Source organism: Trichechus manatus, unplaced genomic scaffold (genome assembly GCF_000243295.1).
Source record: "Trichechus manatus latirostris isolate Lorelei unplaced genomic scaffold, TriManLat1.0 scaffold00073, whole genome shotgun sequence".
Taxonomy (NCBI): domain Eukaryota; kingdom Metazoa; phylum Chordata; class Mammalia; order Sirenia; family Trichechidae; genus Trichechus; species Trichechus manatus.
In genome coordinates this window covers 7,008,675-7,031,034 of record NW_004444009.1, presented here as the reverse complement: position 1 = coordinate 7,031,034, position 22,360 = coordinate 7,008,675, and the positions used below count along the sequence as shown (strand labels likewise).

Below are 22,360 nucleotides of genomic sequence, written 5' to 3'. Positions count from 1 at the left end.
ACTCCGCGCGATGTTTCTGTCCTTGTCTGCGGAGACTCCGGGAGCCCAGTTCCAAGAACGTACCCGCACCACTGAGGACCTTGCGTGCACTACAAAGCAAGAGGACCACGCAGGGCAGCGGGAGGAGGGCCGCGGGAGCGCCATGGCCTCCGAGTCCGGGCAGCCTGGTCAGTCCGCGCGCCGGCACCCGCGCTACCGCGGCCTCCCGGGACGTGGCCATGTGCGCCCCGGACCGGGAGCCCTTCTGCCAGGAGCCGCGACTGACGCAGCCGGCGCGGCCCGGGCCCGCGACTGGGGCTTGGGGCGGGGGCGGAGCCAAGCCCAGGGCTGGTGTCGGGTTGCTCCGGTAACGGTGACGTGCCATGGCGTGGGCGGGGCCAGCAAGCAGGTTCATATTTTAGGAAGTGAGGAGGAGGCGCGGGCCCGAGTCGCGGCTGGGTCTGGGGCGCAGCGAAGCGGCGGGAGGAGGCGGACACGTGGCAGCAGCTCCGGCGGCAGCGGCTGCGGCGGCATCAGCTTGAGCCACCGGCTGCGCTCCTTCCCTCCCCGCGGCAGCCCTAGCTCCCTCCGCTCCGCCCTCCCGGCCCCGCTAGCTCGGCCGGGAGCTGCTGCTTTCCTTTCTCTTTTATTCTCAAGCGACAGGACCCGGCGCCGGGCACAGACCACCGCCACCATGGGGAAGGGGGTGAGTGTCCGGGCACCCAGGGAGGGGGCGCGGGGAGTCCCGGAGGGGAGAAGGAGGAAGACAAGGAAGTCAGGAGGGCGCCCGCGGCCAGGACTTGGCGGGGGAGGAGGAAGCAGCGCCGCGCAGAATGGGTTGGCAGAGCAGGGAGGCTTAAAAGACGACGCACTTTGGAAATGGAGGGAGCGCAGTGATGGGGGGAGGGTGGAGGAGGGAGCGCAGAGGGACCAGAGGGAGGCAGCGCGCGGCTGTGTGTGGACCCCGACTGGGGCTTGGCGACCCCAGAGACGGGCTGCAGGCCGCGGAGCGCGGAGCGGGCCCGGGGCCCCGGCCGCTCGGTTTTTCGAGAAAGCCGCGGGGCCAGGAGGAGAAGGGCGAACGGCAGATGGGCGGTCCGGGAAGGAGCCGGCCGCCGGCGGCATCCCCGCGCCCGTATCCCCTCCCTCCGCCCGCTCTCACCTCCCATCTCTTCTCCTTCCTTTTTTCCTCCGCCCTCCATACTCAGAGGAAAGGCGAGCTCCTCCCCTTCCCCTGGGGCGCTCCGCCGGGCCGGTCGGGCCCCCTCCGGGGCTGCCGTTCCCGCCGCTGGCCGGGCGCCGGTGGGGCTCCCGAAGCGGGGGCAGCCGTGGGGTCGGGGCTCCTTCTCCTGGAGGCGCAGGGGCTTAGCCAGCTCCCCGCAGAGGCATCTGCCCTCCCCCAAAGAAAAAAACTGGCTTTCCCTTACTGCGGAGCCGGTCGAGCGGGCTGGTGCCAGAAAGGGTGTGTCTTCACCGCCCTAAAATGGCCTTTAAGGTATACTTTTGAGAACTTTAATGAGGCACTTTCCATAAACAGGATGTGCCCGGAACAACTGGAGTTGTCATCTGAAACTCTTGACAGTGGGGAGGGGTGTGTGGATTTTTTTGAGAGATGAGTCTTGGAGAACAGGCTGACCCACCATGGCCTCTGGGTACAAGAAACCCAGAAGAGGACTGGAGGCTGCGGGAAGCCAGGGTCAGTTCCTACGTACATGACGGTGGGAATGCCCCTGCCCGTTTCCAGCGGCGACTAACCGAAAGGTGATCCCCAAAGGAAATGAGGGGTCTCGAGGGCAGGAGAGTGGCAAAGAGCTTTCCTACAGTTGTATATCCCAAGCCGTGATGTAGCCACTGCAGAAGACCGGCGGGGCACTAAAGGGGTCAACGTTTAGTTAAGAAAAACTTAGACACAGAATAACCCCTCAAAGTATCCATTTATTGGGTAAAAATGATCGGGTCAAGAGAATACTGGTGGCATAGAATCCCCGCTGTCATCCCCCAGGCTTAGTACAGTGCCTGGCACTCTGTAGGTCTTTGAAGGTCGGTCTGTCAAGGCTCCTCTGTTAATTGTGATGGAGGCAGAATGAGGGTGCATTCTTTGGGGACTCTAAATGGATTTTGAAGGAGGCAGTGGCAACGCTTGGACCTGGTAGGGAGAAGTAGGAGCACATAACTTGTATTGCTTTTAAAAGCACAAGATGTTGAGGGCTGGTACAGGTCAAGTAGCTTTAGGGCAGAGACCTGAGTGCGGAGCCTCTCTGCTCCCCACGGTGGGAATTGGGTTAGTGGCCTGTGCCACACCATCAAGCACTAGGTCATTCCTGTAAACAGCTTTTTAAAGCTCTTTTTTTTTCCTCTCTTCACCTCTCAAAGTTTATTTCTTGAGGGTGCATAATTACTGATTTTGGACAGACTGTAGCGCGATCATAGATATGTACTTGAGGCCTTGGAAGGTGAAGTGACTTGCTCAAGGTCAAATGGCTGGTTAGTGACAGACCTGACATCCCTGATTGCTGAACAGCTGGTGTTCTCACAGCCCAGAACATACATTTACTCCTTAACATTGCCTAATATGCACTACTCTAAAGTTATTCTTCAGATGACAATAGGGTATTTGTGATGTTGATTTAATGGGCCAGGGAGATGTTCTGGTAACTAAAGTTATGTCCACAAGTCTCTTTCATAATCACACACATGCACAGTACTGGTAAAGACAGCAAAACACCTGGGTAGTAGTTAGTGGAGGTTCATCCCAGGTCTAGTGGCCAGCAAACACAGAATTGAATTACAACAGGTTAACCTGCTATGCAGCTTGTCCACTGGGTTGTATTTAGTATTTAGGATACCCTTATACATTAAACACTAAGTTGTGTTTGTGTGTGTGTTGGTCATGATTCTTCTGTATAAAGTTGTCCCTTTTGTCCTCAGTGACTTACTGTGATAGTCCAAATGTTCAGAAGGATATTTTATGCTGAAATGTTGGGATTTTTCCACATGGGGATTAAAATGTGGGTGGAGCGGTGACTAAAGCCCTGCTGATAATTGGTTAACCAGGAAGCCTGTCCTGGCAGCTAATTTTTAAGGTCATTGTTAATTTTTTTTCTCCTCCTCTTTCCACCTTAGTTTGGGGCCTAGGTTTTGATATTTCAGATGATTTTTATATCTCCTTAAAAATCTAGTCCGTAAGCTTTTGATAATAAAATGAAAGAACAACTCTTGCTGAATCATTCCTGGATGAAATAGGATTTTGTCCCTTTTTTTTTTTTTTTTTTAATTGGGTGTTTCTGCCAATGACTTGGCTTAAATCCTCAGCTAGGCCTACCACCCACAACTATTTAGCTCACCAAAGGTACACACTATAACTAACTGTTTAGAAATGCAAGAAACTTTCCATTTTCTCAAATTTAGAAAAGATGGGGGAGGGAGATGTCACCAGATCTTTCACTACAGTTCTTGATTCAGTTTTAACATTAACTTAATTACCTAGAAAATAAATCCTAGCTTGTAGGTAGTGATTTAAGAGGGGCGGGGAGGGGGGTGGTTTATAAATGAGTTGACTCCAGGCAGTGGGTTTGGGGGCAGAAAATGTTCAGGTGAAGGTTGCGCAAGGGGTACACATGTCAGCAGAAATCCTGGTTGTATGGCAACATTATCAGCTGCCCTTTTGGAGCTCAGCTCGAAAGTGTGACTAAATATCCTCTGGCTGCTATAAAGCTAGTACTTTAGACTCAGCGCATTGTAAGGCAGAGTCCTCAGGGTGGATGGTTGCCCAGGGACTGGCCAGGAGCAAGTCGAATCCTACCAGAGGAACTAGTGATTAGCACGGAGGGGCAAAGAATAGGGTTTGAGGTTACAGCACACCCTTTGGCTGTTAATCATTCAGTGTATTAAAAGTGTAACAGTTCCCTGCCTCCCAGGTTCTTTTTGTACCCTCTTAGGAAGGTGTATCCCCTTTTGGTAACTTACTGTTGGTTAATTTATAGTATTCTCTGCCAGTAAGTTTGTAACACTATAGTGACTCACCTTTTGGTGGGAGGGTAGGAAAGGGGGAGGCCTGCATCATAAATCTGAGTAAGATAGAGCTAAACCCTACAGGAGAAAAAAAAATTCCAGGGCTTTCAAAAATCCAGTAAAATGTTTATCCAGATCCTGGAGTGTTATTCCTAAAATAAAAGGTGGGATTCAACATTATAAAGCACAACAGACTTGGCGTCTAGCCACATCCCATCCCAGAACCTTTCTAAGTCATTGATTTAGAGTCGTTTTTGATTATTTTAGCAACAAATTAACAAATAAGTGACTTTTGTTCAAATAAGACTATGTTCTTTAAAATATGGTCAGATTCAAGAATGAGAAAGAGGCTTTAACTGAAATAGTTTTTGAAAGGTTTTGTGTAGAAAATAAAAATTAGTTACTTCATTCAAAAACAAAAAGGAAACAAAACAAAAAAACCTTAAAGCTTCAGTTTCTCATCTGGCCCATGGATAGAATGTTTACCCTGAAGATTAAATGCAGTAACCTATGTTTGCTTTAGAGTGAATACAATGTAAGTATGAGTTGTTGCTATTTTTGTTGGGGCTTTTTAGAAAGTAATTGGAACTAAGAGAGGATCAAATCTTTATAAACTGTGGGTTTGCTGTTCCTCAGTTAGTCTTATGCTCTTCCAAAACTAGACAAGTTTTTCTTTCACCTGAAAAGCATATGAGGGACTGAAAATATTGGGAAATACTATTAATTATTCTCCAAAGGAAAGCCAAGTTGAAGTGTCAGTTGACATTGCTGAGAACTGTCATCTTTACTCAATAAGTGGATCTGCTTAATTGCATCGTAGAGCACACCTCCTTTCACTTTTCAAGCAGAGAACTTGATAATTGTCATTTTTACATATTTTAAGTCTTTGCAAAAATCTTAAAAAAAAAAAGGCAGCGGGGGGGTGGTTTCAGCTTTATGTGATGGGAGGAGGCCTGGACATTCAGGCTGTGGTGCCTTTTAGCTCCCCAGGGTTCTCTGCCAGCCAACAGACCAGAAGAAGAAACACGAGTGTCAGATCAGACGGGCTCATGGTAATCAGAGTGGCTGCGTTTGGACAGCAAAACACTGGGCAGAATGTTTCCCATCCCTGCCAGAGCTGTCCAGTTTTAGATTATGCTAAAAATACATGTCTACTAAATGATAATGGGAGGGAAGAAGAACTTCAAAATCCACTGACGCTATGTTTTTAAGCTCTCCTTCGTTTATATATTTTTGGAAAAGGAGATGTAACCAAGCCGGGGTTTGAACTTTCTCACGTTGCTGTGAATTGAGTGGATGAGAGGAAGTGTGTTCTTTGGCTAAAGTCAGAGAATGTTCTTTGCATATGACTCACCTCATTAGTTGTGCTGAAATCTGTTGTCAGGAATCCACAAGAAATTCTTCACGTTGATTTGAGTGATGTTATGGGATAGCAAAATCTGTCAATGAGAAAAGAGGCCCTCTACTGCCACCCCTGGTGGCGCAGTGGTTAAGCGCCCGGCTGCTAACTGAAGGTTCAAACTCACCAGCTACTCTGCAGGAGAAAGATGTGGCATCCTGCTTCCCTAAAAATTACAGCCTTGGAAACCCTATGGGGCAGTTCTGCTGTGTCCCATAGTGTCACTATGAGTCGGAGTCAACTCGACGCAATGGGGTTGGTTTTTTGGTTTGCTGCCACCTGACAATTTTTCTCTCTGGTTTGGTTTCATTTGGATCCTGAGCCAAGGGATTTTTGGCCTATAGCCCTCATTCCCTAGTTCTTTTGTGCCTTTACAATGAAATGGATCTGAATACTATCTCTGCATCTGGTTCTATTCAAACCCTGTTAAGTAACAACTCTTGGATATTTTCTGTTGGTGGTCCCAAAAAGTTGAATCTTGGTGGGCTTGCTGTGCTTAGTCTTTGGAACTTGTATTGTTTGGGGACCTGATAAGCCAGTGTTAAGTTCTATGAATCAGTGGGCCTTGATGTTTATCTTTCCAGTTGGTTATCATGGTGAGGGCAGGGCCCTGATGTGTCTTTTCTCTTTCTCGTGTTTTCTTTTACCTTCCGTTTGATGCTTCCACAGCACCATATTTGTTTTACTGTTTTTATTTGGTTATGTTGGTTGGCTGTCTTCAAATCACATCACATTTCTTTAGGGCCTCGTGCAGCCTTTACCCTCATCAGCCTGGCAATTTTACTTCCGACCTCAGGCTCCATTCAGAGCACCAATTGAGGAGTGATGAGACTTTTGGGAATTGATTCATTTCTCTTGTAAGGGAGCCTATGCCAGTTATTACCCTGTTGTCCCTCAAGCTGACATATTCTTTTAAGTAGCACTCGCCAAGGAGTGGCCAGGCAAGATGAAAACGGGCCACGGGACAGCAAGTGGAGAGTGTTACTAGCAATAGGCAGAAATTTTTAATTCTTCATAACCCAGATGTCTAATGTAGAGGTTGAGTTACCCCATTGAAAAAACTAAGTTTTTTTTTTTTTTTAATAACTAGGAAATCAAAGTACATTATTAAGAGGTAGTAAATATGAAGTATATTGATTCTTTAAATGTGTTAGAATGATCAGGGGTATATACTAACTGTAGCCAGTGGGGTGGGCTGGCTGACCCGTTGAGATGAGAAAGGGAGGTTAAGGCTAGTTCATTTTGGGATGAGGAAAACCTGCTGGCTAGAGCTGTGGCTGTTTTCTTTCTCCCCTGCTGGCTGATGGGTTGCAGCCCAAGTTTGGAGATACTGAACTGGGCTGACTAAGGGACCTACTGCTTGACCTTGCTAGATTATATTCTCCAGCATGCTGCATGTTTGGGCAAGAGAAGGAATATGAAGGCATGGCAGTCCCTGGGGTCAACTCCTCTGCAAAGGAAAGCTATTCCTTCACTGCCCCAAATGCTGCTTCTGTAGTGAAGGTGTCACTACTGGGGGGCCGGAGAGCAGCTGCAGTATTTTATGACTACGTGTCCCCCCCTCAACCTGGCCATCTTTTAGCGTCAGATACCAGACTAGAAAATTCCTTGTACATAAACTAGTCATCTAGGAACAAATGGAGTTACAATGAATTGGGCATCAGATTTCTTGACTTACATTTTCTTTGTTTTAATTCATGAGATGAAATAAATAACCCAAAATGCAGTGGGTTTTTTTTTGTTTTGTTTTGTTTTTTTAAGGTTTAAAATTTTTCAGAGTAAGGTATGGCAGTAATTAGTATTTATTAAAACTGAGTTGTAATAATAACCTTTGTAACATTTTGCAGAGTACCTTTATATACGTAATTGTTCTTGATAATTATTTAATGTATGATTCAGGAAAATTGGAAAGCGTGCCCCTGCCCCCCATATTTTAAAGGAAATAAAAATAATAGAATGATTTAGCACAGACTAGGCAGTGCCCTAGGCAACCAGCAAGTTCAGAGGACATCACCCAACCTCCCTGCTAAGGCCAAATTGAGTTCAGAGGTGACATTTCTACAATTCTCTTTGACAACTTTGAAATGGGCTGCATTTAAGGGCCACTTAACTTTTACCTTTCTTCTGGCCTTTGTTGCTATCAAAGGTTTTTGTTCGTTTGTAGGTTTTGAAGCAGTGTGGTTTGGTTTACTATTTGATGGCATTCTATCAGACTACCTTCTCTAGTTTCTTTAATAGTTACACCAAACATCCCCATTTTATGGATGAGGAGACTGAGGTGACTTGTTCAAGGTCACGTAGCTGGCATGCAGCACAGCTAGAATGAATGGGGGCTGACCTAAAAGCAATGTCAACAGCCCCTATCTAAAGAGATTGGGGGTCTAGGCAGAGGTCTTACGGGCTTTCAGGTGCAGCGGGAATTTCAGACGGCTGAAGAACTGAGCTCCCTGCTGGCCGCAGATCGCATTGTTGTGATGTGTGGGAACACGCCAGAAAATCCATAATACATAATTGAGAAAGCCCTCTGAGCTGCCCAAGTGGGCATGAAGGCCAAAGTGGTATTACAGGTGGTGGCGGCGATTTGTGCAAACGTCAAGTGGCATACTTCTGGATGGAAACTTCTCTCCTAAAACTTGATTGCACGTGTGTGGGTGTGTTTTAACTGCTTATTTTGAGGTAGTTTTCCATACCTGTCCTATCTGCTCCCTGGCCCTGTCCTCCCTTTAAATCTATTAGTTACCGAAGGAGAAGAAGGGGAATCTTAGCACTAACAGGTCTTGGGGATGTCTCACCCATCGTGAAGACTCAGTATTTTTGAGCGCATGAACCTTGTAACATGTTTTAACCTTGGCACCTCCTGTCGAGAGTTTTCCTATCTCCTGGACACCCTTTTGTCTTCTACCCAAATCACATGGTAGCAAAACTCATGAATCTTTGAGGGGATGGAATCCTTGGGAGGCTGTGTCATGCTGGGCAAGCCCCTGCCCCTTGCTGTGACTTCCCTTCCCTATTTCTAAATTAGAATGAGAAGAACTAAAAAAAAAAAAGAACACAACTTACTTCAGTTTTACAAGTGGCCCTTTTGAGAAGGGCGTAATAGTACTTTGAACTTTCATAGTACCTTTCTTTCTTCAGTGGAGCACCATGGGAATTAATCACTCCCAATCCTCTGTGGGAGCCCTGGTGGAGCAGTGGGTTAAGCGTTCGTCTGCTAACCAAACGGTCGGCAGTTCGAATCCACCAGCTGCTCCTTGGAAACCCTATGGGGCAGTTCTACTGTGTCCTGTAGAGTCGCTATGAGTCAGAATCAACTTGATGGCAACGGGGGGGTTTGTTTTGTTCCTTAATGCTCTGTAGGGGTGAGGGAAGTGATCAGAATCTTTTAATTGAAAAAGTAGGAATTGAGCACCCCAACATGAGAGGGTCACTTTAGTCATTGAGAAAACGCCCTTTCCCCTTGCAGTAACTTAATGCCTGTCCTAAATGCTTTTAAAAGAAATAATAGAAGAAAATGTTCTCACCTGTTTTTACCATTGTTACCCTGTCCCACCGTCCAACCCCCTCGAACACACTCACACATAAAGACAGACTTTCTGCTTTGAAACTGCAGTCGTTGAGACTGATAGGTACTTAAGTAACTAATACTTGGTTCCTACCAGGATAAATTAGTACTATTGCTTTCTTTTGGGGGAAGGACTGAATTTTATAGGCTGCCTGGTTGTTCTTCTAAACAAGCATTGCCTAATAAAAAAATAAACAACTTGGAAGAAAAAGAAATTTCACGTGTTAATATTTCCCATGTGTCTTTCACAAATGTCCTCGTTTACAACTATGCCTTATATAGCAGGAATTGATGAAGAACCACAGGAGTTATTCGGAAATCTAGATCCTCAGATAACTTTGCCATTGATGACTGAAGCTGTAAGCAAGGCATTTATTTTGTAAATGGAGATAAAACTTTGGAAGTTGTCCAAGGCTCAACTGCTTCAGTAATTCTCTCTCCTCTATTGAAGTGGAAAATATTGGAAGCAGGAGAATAATCAAAGCATACAGATTGTGAGGCAGAGAGATTTTAACTCTGATTTTCATATATTTAAATATATTTTAATGATAACTCTACTTGCTTAAAGATAATTTATGAACTCTATTTTAAAAATCAGTACAAACAGGACACACAAGTCTTTTAGCGATCCTTAACCAATGTTTTTAAAATGATTTTTGAGTGTTGTGCTTTCCCATTAAATATCTGAGGGAAATACCACTTTGGATTCCGGTTTCTCCTTGTAGGAGCCCTGTATTTCTTTTTGTTTTGCCTGTTGCTTTCAGTGCGTGTGATTATTTTCCATTTTAAGTCTGGCACCGAGGGCCGTATGCAAAGAGGCACTTACAAATGTGGTTGCTCCATAGTGGAGAGAATGTCAAGAATGTTGACTATCTTTAGACCTGCTTCATTCTTCACAGATAAGATAGAAACTAAGGAACTTCTTTGTTGGGAGAAGTTAGTCAAGTAACACTGCAAACAGGACCACAGAAGCTGAACAATGTGAATAATAGAAATGTCTCTACACGTGGGCAACACCAGCTGATTTGCAGCAAGATTTTTCTTTGGAATCTTGAGGGTATTTTCAAATTCAAGTGGATATTGTATTTACTTGCAACCATATCAGCAATGACTGAAAAATGACTTTGCTTTGATTTTATTTTCATTTCAGCACAATGTGATTTTAACCTGGACATAAGAATTCCTAATTTTTGTTTTAGTAGCTGGTAATATACTTCTGAAAGTTAGAAATGGGTAAGGGCAAGCCAAGAGATAATGCATCTCAGAAGATGCACAAGATAATAGTAATAGCACCACAAGTCACCCATTTTAAGAAAGTCACTAATATTTACTTTCTTTGCCATTCTTAAATTGTCATTGTTGTGGGAGGCATCTCATTGGTGGTGGAGTGTGGTCTGCTGAGGGGCCTCTCTGTTTCACTAACTGAGCTTTAGTGCACCAATTTCAGGCTTTGTGTAGATCGGGCTCAGGCATTTTAAATGGGGTGGGGGAGTGGGACAATCTAAATTTAAACTATAGAATCAACATTTTCTTTAAAAATTGTTCCAGTTTTGAAGAAGCGTAGGTGGATCCTGTGAATTGTGTGATAATGCACATGTTTTTCCTACATCCTGCTTATGTCAAAACATTTTCAGTGACTTTCATTTTGGGAGTTTTATTTTTCAGGCTGCAGATTGGGGTGGGACTCTTCTTGTCTTATTTAAGAAATTTTAAATAACATTTTAAATGGTTACTTTTTTTTAATAAGACAGAAAGGTCAAAAGTGTTCTTAAGTGTGCACTAAAGATACTGGTGGCACAGTGGTTAAAAGCTACAGCTGCTAACCAAAAGATTGGCAGTTCAAATCCATCAGTGACTCCTTGGAAACCCTATGGAGGCAGTTCTGCTCTGTCCTGTAGGGTCGCTATGAGTCGGAATCGACTTGACAGCATACAACAACAAAGATATTTAGCTTTGATACTTATGGACTTCTTTGCAAACTAAAAATTTAAATATAAGCACCATACTGTTCTCTAAGTTAATAATGTAAAGATAGTTTCATTCTTTCCATTGGAGGGATTTTGACAGCACAACACACCAGCCAAATGGAGGTGGCTCTGGTAGGGCCCGTTCTGAGGCCTGCCATGACTCCCACTGGTTCTAATGCCCTTGGGTGAAGATAATAGTATTAATAGTAGATTGCATTGTTTACTATGCAGTGTAAGCACGTGTACCTTTCCATGAATTATCCCAACGACTGTTCCAAAGGATGGTTATCCTAAAAACGACCAAAATCCTTTGCTCCAAAATCTTCAGTTTTGAGATGCTATTCATAATTTACAATCAAACCTTTCCCACATTCTCCTGTAGGTTGGACGCGATAAATATGAACCTGCAGCTGTTTCAGAGCATGGCGACAAAAAGAAGGCCAAGAAAGAGAGGGACATGGATGAGCTGAAGAAAGAAGTTTCTATGGTAAGTCCTAGGTGGAAGGCTGCTTTTTGTTCTCCTTAAAAAAATTTTTTTTTTTAAATTACATCTTTGAGGATATTTCCCCCTCTATCCTTCAGTTAGAGACTTGCTTTATTTTGAAAGTAAAAAGATCGTATCGGGTAAGAGATGTAGAGGTTGATATTGAAAATTTTCACTTTAAAGTAGTTGTTAGGGGGTTGGAAAAGTTATTCTACAACTCTGGCCATAACCAAAAACCCACAGAAGGAACTGTGGTTGATATCATGGCCTTTTGGTTTTCCCACTGTCTGGATTATGCTGAACATTGGGAACTTCTAACAGCTCCGGGCTGTGGAGGCTTCCACAGATTTAACCTGTCTACAATCTTTTTGGTGTTCAGAGATGGCAAATGAGGTTTTACTAGATTTCAAAGAGTGCCTGGGTTTCTCTATACCGATAGGACAGGTAAGGATGGACTTCTGTCACATAGATCAGCCATCCACAGGTGGATGGCGAAAAGTATACCAACTTCTGCACAAAGAGAAACTTTCTGAGATTAATGCTAGTGTTGATAGTATTAACTGATGTTGATACTTCTCTGTGCTTTTTTATGTTGCACTGTTTAATTCTTCTCTTTGTTTTTGTTTATGTCTTAGGATGACCATAAACTTAGCCTTGATGAACTTCATCGCAAATACGGAACAGACTTGAGCCGAGTATGTTCTAAGTTGAAACTTCTTCTGCAGAATCCTAACTTTCCCATCCTTCCCCTATCATGGGAAGGCTCTAGGAGCAGAGTAATGACGGCCACCATCTGAGTACCTACTGTGTGATAGGCACAGAGCTTGGGCTTTTACATGCTGCCATTTTGTTTTCCCTAAACCTTTTGGAAGGAGGCATTGTTCTCCCCATTTTATAATAGACCAGAGCCCATAAGCAGAGTGCCAGGATTTGAATTTGAATGGCTCCATGACCATTTGTTTACAAATCTTCGCTTTATCTTTCTACATCTGTTAAATTGAGTTGAATATTTCAATTAGTTGAATCATCTGAAGGATTCAAATTTTTGTACTTTCCCCAGCTAGATCACTGCAGTATGTCAGACATTGGTTATGCTGTCATTTTTTTTGAAACTTGTTTTGTACAAAACTCAGACCTTTTGATAAGGTAATGTGTCGTGTATACTTATCTAGGAGATTTTGATATTAAATTTGCTACAAATGATATAAAACTCAACAGTGGGCGGGTTCGTTATTTCTGCACACTCAGTAAAACTTGAACACCAAGCTAATACATAAGTGTCATGTAAAGCATCAAGGAGTTCTAAGAAGGCGGGCTGGCATGAGTACCCTGCAGTCCGAGAGGAGGCCCTGACTCTACTAAGAATGAGCTAACAGTTACTTACCAAGTGCCAGGCAGCCTCTGAGCACTTAACATGCATTACCTCACTGAGCTTTTATTAGAATTCTGTGAAGTAGGTTCTCTGTGACCCTAAGCCAGTTACTCAAACGCTGTGGGTCTGTTTTGTTACTTGTAATAAAATAGAGTTAAAATACCTAAAAAGAATTGTCATGAGAACTAAACAAGTTAAAGCTCTCAATTCAGCATCTGGCATGTAGATTGTGTTCAAATGTTTCATGGTAGTGGTTTTTATTCTACCTGGAGATACCAGTGAGAACTTTAGGTGGCACAGGGTCCTTAAATCCTTGTTTCCCCTTCCAAAAAAAACCAAACCCACTGCCATCGAGTCGATTCTGACTCATGGTAACCCTATAGGACAGAATACAACTTCCCCAAAGGGTTTCCAGGGAGTGGCTGGTGGATTTAAACTCCCAACCTTTTGTGTAGCGGCCAAGCTCTTAACCACTACGCCACTCCCTTACTGCTTGATTTTTTTTCCCTCTTTCCCCATACTCCACAGTTCATTCTAATGTTAAAAATTACACAAACACAAAATACCTAGAAGCAAACCTTTTAGGTAAAAATAAGTCAGTTTTTCTTTTCTTCCCCCTGACTTGGTATTTTGATAGTATGAAAGTAATCATATTTTTCCCTTTTAATGGAAGCCATATATTCAACTATCTGCTGTCAGTGACTTTTTTAATTTTATTTTTTGTCGTTGAGAATATACACAGCAAAAACAAAACATAAACCAATTCAACAGTTTCTACATATACAGTTCAGTGACACTGATTACATTCTTCGAGTTGTGTAACCATTCTCACCCTCCTTTTCTGAGTTGTTCCTTCCCCATTAACATAAACTCACTGCCTCCTAAGGTTCCTATCTAATCTTTCAAGTTCCTGTTGTCAGTTTGATCCTATATAAATAGATCTTAAAATGCTGTTGGCGACTCTTGATTTTAAGGCTTGTAAGCAAATAGCAGGGCATTAGTCCAGTGGACTTTTCCAGTGACTACTTTTCACACTTGACAGGTTTACTGGGGGTTAGCTAAAACATGCACATCTGTGAGCCCTTCCTGACCAGATAAATGTTCTAATTGCCATCTAAAGTATAAAGCTCTATACTTAAAACTTGGCTGTTCACCCAATAAGAAGTTGGATTCCCGCAGAGAATTTTTTTTTTCTCCTTTGCTGTTTGTAGATTTTTTCCCCTCCCTGACGGATTTGATACACAGAAAACTCAAAGCTCTTAATTCGAAATACTGAATCAATTAGTTAAAATTTGTACCTTTTGGTAACAATGCAATTTGGTGTGGATTAAAACTAGACTGGTTCCAAATTTGTCTATGTATTGATTTTTAAAAAAAATTTATCTCTGGGGTTCCTCAGAAAACTTGGCCTATTGTTTGCTTCAGCTATGTGGAGGGGGATCATCATCTGAATTGTTTGAGGAATTTGCCAGATTTTTACCTTGGCTGTCTAGCTTGGGAAATTTTCTTTCCTCCCTAAATCACCTTATTGCAGCTTTCTAGCTATCGGGTAGGTATATTAGATTGTAAGTGCTGGCATGCAGTATGTCTTATTAATATTCCTCTACTTCTCAGGGCTTAACAACAGCTCGAGCTGCAGAGATCCTGGCCCGAGATGGTCCCAATGCCCTCACCCCGCCTCCCACTACTCCAGAATGGGTCAAATTCTGTCGGCAGCTGTTTGGGGGTTTCTCAATGTTACTGTGGATTGGAGCGATTCTTTGTTTCCTGGCTTACGGCATCCTAGCTGCCACAGAAGAAGAGCTTGAAAATGATAATGTGAGTTATGTAGTTCCTAACTTGGACTGTTAGGTATCCATGAGATATCCATGAGGCACCCTCTCAGTCTTTGCCCCCCACTTGTTTTCAGTGACCAGTAGTTATTTGATGGATATAGACACTGGGAAAGTGTCAGCAACTATTGCCGTCCAGACCCATGCATTTTTCCTCCTCTGTCTTGAGTGTCTCCTCCCTGTGGATGCTCTTCCAAGCTGGGTCTGTGTGCAAGTATCTCTGCTCAGCTCCTGGCTCAAGTCCTGGTGCCACTCACTGGATGGCAGAGCGCAACTTTGAATGTTGGCATGTTGCCTGTCCAGAGATGTTTGGTAGCTATTCTTCCAAAGTCATAACGTTGTTTGGAAAATATCTTTGTTTTAATAAAGCAGGAAAAATGGGTCTATCTAGAACATTTCCAAAATCTAATCAAGTTAGTGACCAAGTGTCTCAGTGACTGACTCCATCTGTGACCCTCCTGTGTGGTCTCTAGAAAGAGAAACGTGAAGACATGAGTTCTGTGTTTCTGAAGGCTCGATCCCTGTTAAAAACCTGCTTTTTATTCAGTCAGAAATGAACCGCATGTTCCCAATTCTTCTCTAAGAGCCGTCCGGTCCTAACCTGTCTGTTTCCTTCCAGCTCTATCTTGGTGTGGTGCTATCAGCTGTTGTCATCATAACTGGTTGCTTCTCCTACTATCAAGAAGCTAAAAGTTCAAAGATCATGGAGTCTTTCAAAAACATGGTTCCTCAGGTACTGGATGCTTTGTCCTTGCCCTGGGTGGTCACTTGACAGCCCCAAGAATGTAAGTTAGCATGGTATTAAGGCTTTCGAAGTATTGAATGACTTTGGCAGAAAGATGGGTGCCTTTTTTTTTTTTCACCCATCGCCAAACCAGACCTATATTTCTTATAGCCCAGAAAATGAGAGCCTTCATTTCGAGCAAAAACTCTGAAAGAGGGAGCACAAAATGAGAGGACTGTCTGTTAGACCACCAGAGCTCCTGTTGAGGATGCTTTGTAAACTAGTATAGCTCAAAAGATGAACAATATCTTTGTTATGTATTCAGATGATTAGGATGATAGATCATTGTGTAATTTGATTTTCTGGTTTTGACACTACCATCTCCCTGTTGGAATCTGTTTTTATCCTGTTTCATGGTGAAAACGGTTTTCCCCTCCCAAAGCAAGCCCTTGTGGTTCGAAATGGTGAGAAAATGAGCATCAATGCAGAGGACGTTGTCGTCGGGGATCTGGTGGAAGTGAAGGGAGGAGACCGAATCCCTGCTGATTTGAGAATCATATCTGCAAATGGCTGCAAGGTAGATGATTATAAACAGAACCACTCGTATTTGAGCAGTGCAATACACAAGTCTGGTGTATTCACATATTTAACTTTTCTTGTGTACAGGTGGATAATTCCTCGCTCACTGGAGAATCAGAACCCCAGACCAGGTCTCCAGATTTTACAAATGAAAACCCCCTGGAGACAAGGAACATTGCCTTTTTTTCAACCAACTGCGTTGAAGGTAGACCATTTTAAGGCAGTATTTAGCATGGCATGGTATTTATCTTAGGCATTACTGAAAAAAAGAAAAAAAAGGAAAATCATAGACATGATTCTCTTGTTTATTTGGCTCCAATTCTGACAGCTGCAGTGAAGCACAGAGAAAAGTGGTGGTTCACTTGCTGGCAGGAAAATCCCACCAAGCCTTGTGGCTGGTTTTCCTCTTCCTTCCATCTCCAGTTTGCCTCTGCTGTTCGCAGTGCCAATCTAGTTCAGGTATTGGAGCTGCTATCCTCTAGTGATGATAGAAATCCCTTTGCCAAAGTCTACAGTTTAGAACAAACAGTATATTCAACCAAAGAGCAGGCCCTTAAAAATGTGTGTTTCTGTCTTTTTAAACCATGCCATATAATAATGCATGTTCTGTAGCTTCTTTCCAGTTAAATTTGGTACCATTCTCCCTCTCTCATTTTTCAAAGGCACTGCACGTGGCATTGTTATATACACTGGGGACCGCACTGTAATGGGACGTATTGCCACACTTGCTTCTGGACTGGAAGGAGGTCAGACTCCGATTGCTATAGAAATTGAGCATTTTATCCACATCATCACGGGTGTGGCTGTGTTCCTTGGCGTGTCTTTCTTCATCCTGTCTCTGATCCTGGAGTACACCTGGCTTCAGGCTGTCATTTTCCTCATCGGTATCATTGTAGCCAACGTGCCGGAAGGTTTGTTGGCCACTGTCACGGTAAGAGGCTTGGGGAAGGTGATGGTCACCCTTACTCAAATCAGCTTTCATTAGTATAAGACTCATCTACTACCCTCTTCTTAGGGGCTGCTGAGTTATGTTTTATTCCATGTTTGTATATAGTTTTTTTACAGAGCAACATGATAAGCATTGACAGTCCTTGGGCAGTGAGAAGTCCCTTTTATAGGGAGGGTAGTAACCCAAAAGTACATATTTGATTCTTAAATTTCCACTGAGTTAATTCATGATTCAGATCAATGAAATGGAGAAAGGAGAAGAGCTTAGGGGTGTAATGATAGCGACACAAAATGTAGTAAATCTTGGCTATTTTCTTAATATATTTCTTTTTGCGGGGAAGAGTAAAGCCCCATATATGTTTTACCATTGTTATTTTCTCAGACTTTGGAGGAAGATTGGAGAGAATTTAGACAGATATCTTCCATGTTAGGGTATTGTGGGAGTTTGTATAGAATTCCAGCCTGGTTGAGTTTGAAGTAACATTGTTCCTGATGTATTTTAGGTGTGTCTGACGCTTACTGCCAAACGCATGGCAAGGAAAAACTGCCTAGTGAAGAACTTAGAAGCTGTGGAGACCTTGGGGTCCACATCTACCATTTGTTCTGATAAAACTGGAACTCTGACTCAGAATCGAATGACAGTTGCCCACATGTGGTTTGACAATCAAATCCATGAAGCTGATACTACAGAGAATCAAAGTGGTAAGACCAAGGGCTACCTCACACCTGAGCCTCACCTGCTCATTTGCCTTTTTTTTTTAAGAAATGATATGATCATTTAAGCTTATGGCAATTTGTTTTTTGATTTTTTTTTTAATTTTTATCATTTGGTAAGGAGTCAGGGGTATTTGTTTTAGATTTTTTTAATGTCTATAGAAAATTAATTTGCCCTGTTAAAAATGATTGAAACTTTCTCTAAAATTTGAGTAGTTTTCAGTAATTTAAAAATGAGATGTATCATTTCAATTTTTTTTTTATGATTTTTTGTTGTTGTTGTTGAGAACATTCATGGCAAAACATACACCAGTTCAGTAGTTTCTGCATGTACAATTCAACGACATTGATTACATTCTTCAAGTTGTGCAGCTATTCTCACCCTCCTTTTCTGAGTTGTTCCTCCCCCATTAACATAAACTCATTGCCTGTCTAATTTGTCAAGTTGCTGTTGTCAATTTGATCCCATATAGATAGATCTTAAAAGAGCATAATGTACAAGGCAGACATTCCTTACTAGTTAAGCTGAACTCTATTGTTTGGTTTTAAGAAGACTGCAGGGGATGCTTTTGATTTAAGGTTTAAAGATTATCTCAGGGCAGTAGTTTCAGGTCATTTCAGATTTTTATGGGACTTCAATAGGAGAACTGAGAACACAGCATTCAAAGTGGAATATTGGCATTTAAAGTTTCATGCGTTATTTTCCTGTCTCTTTCTCATCTCTCTTAGGTGTCTCGTTCGACAAGTCTTCAGCCTCCTGGCTTGCTCTGTCCAGAATTGCAGGTCTTTGTAACCGGGCAGTGTTTCAGGCTAACCAGGACAACCTACCTATTCTTAAGGTATGCTCAGGAGTTCCTGTTAGCTATTAGGTTGCTTTTGGGGGTGTGTAGATAAACCATACAAGAAGTGCCACCTGAGTGTTCTTTTTAACTAGCACATTACTTTTGTGTCTGTGAAACAACTGTTTGTTGTAGAACATTGGAATGGTCTTGTGTGATGCTTTCCTATGTTTCACGTAAGTTGTATTGTCTGTAGATCCCAAAGTACTTATACCTTGGAGTCTCTATAGGTTGGATAAAAGAGAAGATACAGTAAAAAGTGGCCAAAGTTGGAGGAGGGAGTAGGAGGCAGTCTTTACTGGTAAAAACCTAATTAAATATGTAAGAGAGCCAGCACTCCCGGATGGGGAAAATGGTTTAGCACTCAGCTACTAACTGAAAGGTTGGAGGTTCGAGTCCACCCAGAGGCACCTTGGGAGGAAGACCTGGTGATCTATTTCCAAAAAATCAGCCATTGAAAACCGTATAGAGCACAGTTCTACTCTGGCACATATTGGGGTTGCCCTAAGTCAGAATTGACATGACAGCAACTGGTTTTATAAGAGATCTGGTATTATTACCTAGCTGACAGAGAGCTACTTTACTGGCTTGATAATTGCATTTGCATATTAAGATACAGTAGATTCCAGTAAATCCCTTAAGCCATTTATTTTCTTAAAATAGCTCAGCTGTTTCTCTTATTTGTCCTTAGCTTGCTTACTAATAAAGCAAAAATAAACTCAAGGCAAAAATAAGCTGAGCCTCATGGAATTCTTGTGAATTTTGAAATGGCTGAGGTTCTACCCTGTTGCCCAAGTGAAGACACAGTCACAGAAGGGTCATGAGGTGCACAAAGTCCTTTAGAAGGAGGAAGAGCCACGTGAGGCTCTGGCTCCCTTACTCTGAGTGAAGCTGCCTGCAGTAGTTTGGATATAGACTGAGTTACCAAGGAAAATATGACTTCGATGGACTGAGATGGCTTTTACTGTTAAGATAGGGTTCTTTTCTTCTTTAAAGGAGATTTTCTTGTCATTGAATTGCTGTTGATTTGAGGATGATGTTTATCTTGGGATAAAATTTGAGATGTCTGCTTCATATTTTTCTTTACCTTAGTGGAAATTTCCTATGCTTTGAGAATAGGGACCCATAAGATGTTAGTATCAAATTTTTTCTGATTTAGAAGCCCTAGAAAGGTAGCAGGATGATGTATTCTAAGTATCTCAGGGGTTGGGCCATATCAGTGGCATTATTTCAAATAAAATGGCCTGCAGCTCTCTTCTCCTTGAAAAATTGGCTTTTATTAAAAAGTGATCTCACTTATTTCATGGTTCTTACCTAATCTTTTCACTTTTCTTCTTATACAAGGCTCCTATATTTTTAAGTGAGCATCTGTTTATGCAGCCTTGTAGGTCAGAGTTCTAAAAATGGTTATCTATACCAAAATTGTTTACAACTGGGGAGGTTTTTAGAATAGCAATACGTGTGTCACAAAATATCACGCAAAATGTGTATTACCTGAAATTTAGTCTTTAACTGAAATATTGCCTGATTGTATTATTGTTGGAATTAATAATAGCTTTCAATTTGCATCCTTTGGGCCCAGATAATTTTACACAATTAAATTATGTTTGGAATATAAAGTCCTTTACTTTGCTCTTGACACAGTTTGCCTCCAGTTCTGAGAATTTAAGGCATTTTCTTTTAAGTTGCAGGGTAGTGAAAGGCACTGCAAATGTTTACTTTCTTACTCGGTGTTTTCAGGTTCATAACCTGAAATATGTGGTTGGGAATAGTGTTGGCTTTGAGAGACTTTCCAACAGGCCCAGGGGAAGAGAAAAAATAGGCTGAAGTAGGTTAGAAGGGTGTGTTATGATTCTGCCAGGGTAGGTGACTCCTATTAAGAACTGACTCGGGCTGGGAAGAGAGGGCTGGCAAGTAGGTTGGAGTTTGAGTTGGGTGCGCTGGGTGTGCTGTGAACAGCAGGGGCTCTGAGCTAGTGACTTCTGTCACCCCCAACACTGCTTTCTTGTCTCTTGTCCTTGCCTCTGCCTCTCACAAGACTGGAATACAGTCTGAGTTACTTTTCCTCTTTTTTCAGTGATGCCTGCTCAGTGAAGCGTTTTCAGGGTAATTAACAGATGATGTCTGTGTTCACAGCGGGCAGTTGCAGGAGATGCCTCTGAGTCAGCCCTCTTAAAATGTATTGAATTGTGCTGCGGCTCTGTGAAGGAGATGAGGGAGCGCTACACCAAGATTGTTGAGATACCGTTTAACTCCACCAACAAGTACCAGGTCTGAAGATTTCGGGGAGATTATGAGGCGGGGGATAAAAAGAGGGAAGGAACGTAAGCTATAAGCTATAAGAAGAAGAAATAGCCTCCTCTTTTGAATTTTACAAGCTTAAATGCTCTTTGAAGAATAAGACTATTCAAACTTTTATGTAAGCTTTAACTTATTTAACCCTTGAACTACGTATGGAAAATCCTAATTTATTTGAATATCAGCAGGATAAATGAAGCCTCTTCAGAAATATCGTTTGGGCCCCTTTGAATGCTCATTTGTGGTTCGGGTTGTGGGTGGGTGGGTGCAAATCAGGCCGTTTGTCCCCGGATTTTCTTCCGGAGAATTTATATGTGAACAAGTGTCACAAATTTATGAATACATTATCATTATGCTTGGTTTTTATTTTTTTTTCTGTAGCATTCAAAGTATGTTACAAAGTATAAGACACTTCAAAATCCAGAAATAAGGAAGCTTATTTTTCCTGTAACAAATCCTAGATACTAAATGACGCTTTGCGTTCCTCTGTGGACCGCTGCATCCAGCCACCAATGTTTACATTTGCCCAATTCCTTACAGCTGTCTATTCATAAGAACCCTAACACATCTGAACCCCGGCACCTGTTGGTGATGAAGGGAGCTCCAGAAAGGATCCTGGACCGCTGCAGCTCTATCCTTCTCCATGGCAAGGAGCAGCCATTGGATGAGGAGCTGAAAGACGCCTTTCAGAATGCCTACCTGGAGCTGGGGGGCCTCGGAGAGCGAGTGCTAGGTACATAGATAGTGGGGTAACAGTGCCCAGGGCACGCCTCATTTTTAAGTCATCTGATCTATTAGACAGTTACAAATTAATCACATTAACCTCCATGCCCTGTTTCCCTTGCTGTAAACCTTTCTGGAGGGAGCCCTGCTGACGCAGTGTTTAAGTGCTCAGCTGTTAACTGAAAGGTCAGCGGTTCGAACCCACCAGCAGCTCCGCAGGAGAAGGACATGGCAGTCTGCTTCTGTAAAGATTACGGCCTTGGAAACCCTATGAGGCAGTTCTACTCTGTCCTGTAGGGTCACTATGAGTTGCAATCAACAGGCAACTGATTTTAAGCTTTTCTGGGGCAGGCTTCCTCCTTCTTTATCTGCCTCCTAGTGGTGTGAAAACATAAGTGTTAGAGAAATTTGGTAAGTCCCCATGGTTTACTTCTGAGCTGTACTTAGACTTTTGGTCTCATGCTGGTCAGTTCTGTTTAAAAAAAAAACAAACAAACATATATATGGAGAAGGGGAGTTTTATTATCTAACATGAGTTGCTATGGCCATGATCTGTAAACTTATTTAATAATAAACTATTTAATAAAAAGTTTAAAATGTTTTTCTTAGTACGTTTAGAATAAAATCATTTCCTGACTGCCACAGAAGGGTTGTGAATTTACGGGGCAACTTACACAGTCAGCTCATAAATTAGACTAATAGTAAACTTTCTAGGATACTATCTTTTCTACCCTGCAAACCACTGAAGTTTTAGAAATTCTACCCATTTTATAACATCATTGGGAAAGTAGCATTGATTATACTTTGTGGAAAAGTGATATAAATTCATTATTTATGTAAATCTTCCTATTCTCCTTAGCTTGTTTGACACAGAACTGATTGTCTGGTCCCTTTGGTTCATGCCCTCTTCCTCTAATGCCAGGTGTTTT

The 22,360-nt window shown here is 42.6% G+C and overlaps 1 protein-coding gene across 1 annotated transcript in view; it reads left to right on the top strand.

Moving 5' to 3' along the window:
- The first annotated feature begins 360 nt into the window (after positions 1-360).
- Positions 361-22,360, top strand: part of ATP1A1 (ATPase Na+/K+ transporting subunit alpha 1) — a 31,458-nt gene continuing 9,458 nt past the window's right edge. Inside the window, exons 1-12 of the mRNA XM_004380353.1 lie at positions 361-685; positions 11,301-11,405; positions 12,038-12,097; positions 14,389-14,592; positions 15,226-15,339; positions 15,773-15,907; positions 15,997-16,114; positions 16,572-16,840; positions 17,361-17,559; positions 18,301-18,410; positions 20,547-20,681; positions 21,249-21,441. Coding sequence (XP_004380410.1) covers positions 674-685; positions 11,301-11,405; positions 12,038-12,097; positions 14,389-14,592; positions 15,226-15,339; positions 15,773-15,907; positions 15,997-16,114; positions 16,572-16,840; positions 17,361-17,559; positions 18,301-18,410; positions 20,547-20,681; positions 21,249-21,441 — 1,654 coding nt within the window. The 5' untranslated portion in view covers positions 361-673. The remainder of the gene's footprint in view (positions 686-11,300; positions 11,406-12,037; positions 12,098-14,388; positions 14,593-15,225; positions 15,340-15,772; positions 15,908-15,996; positions 16,115-16,571; positions 16,841-17,360; positions 17,560-18,300; positions 18,411-20,546; positions 20,682-21,248; positions 21,442-22,360) is intronic.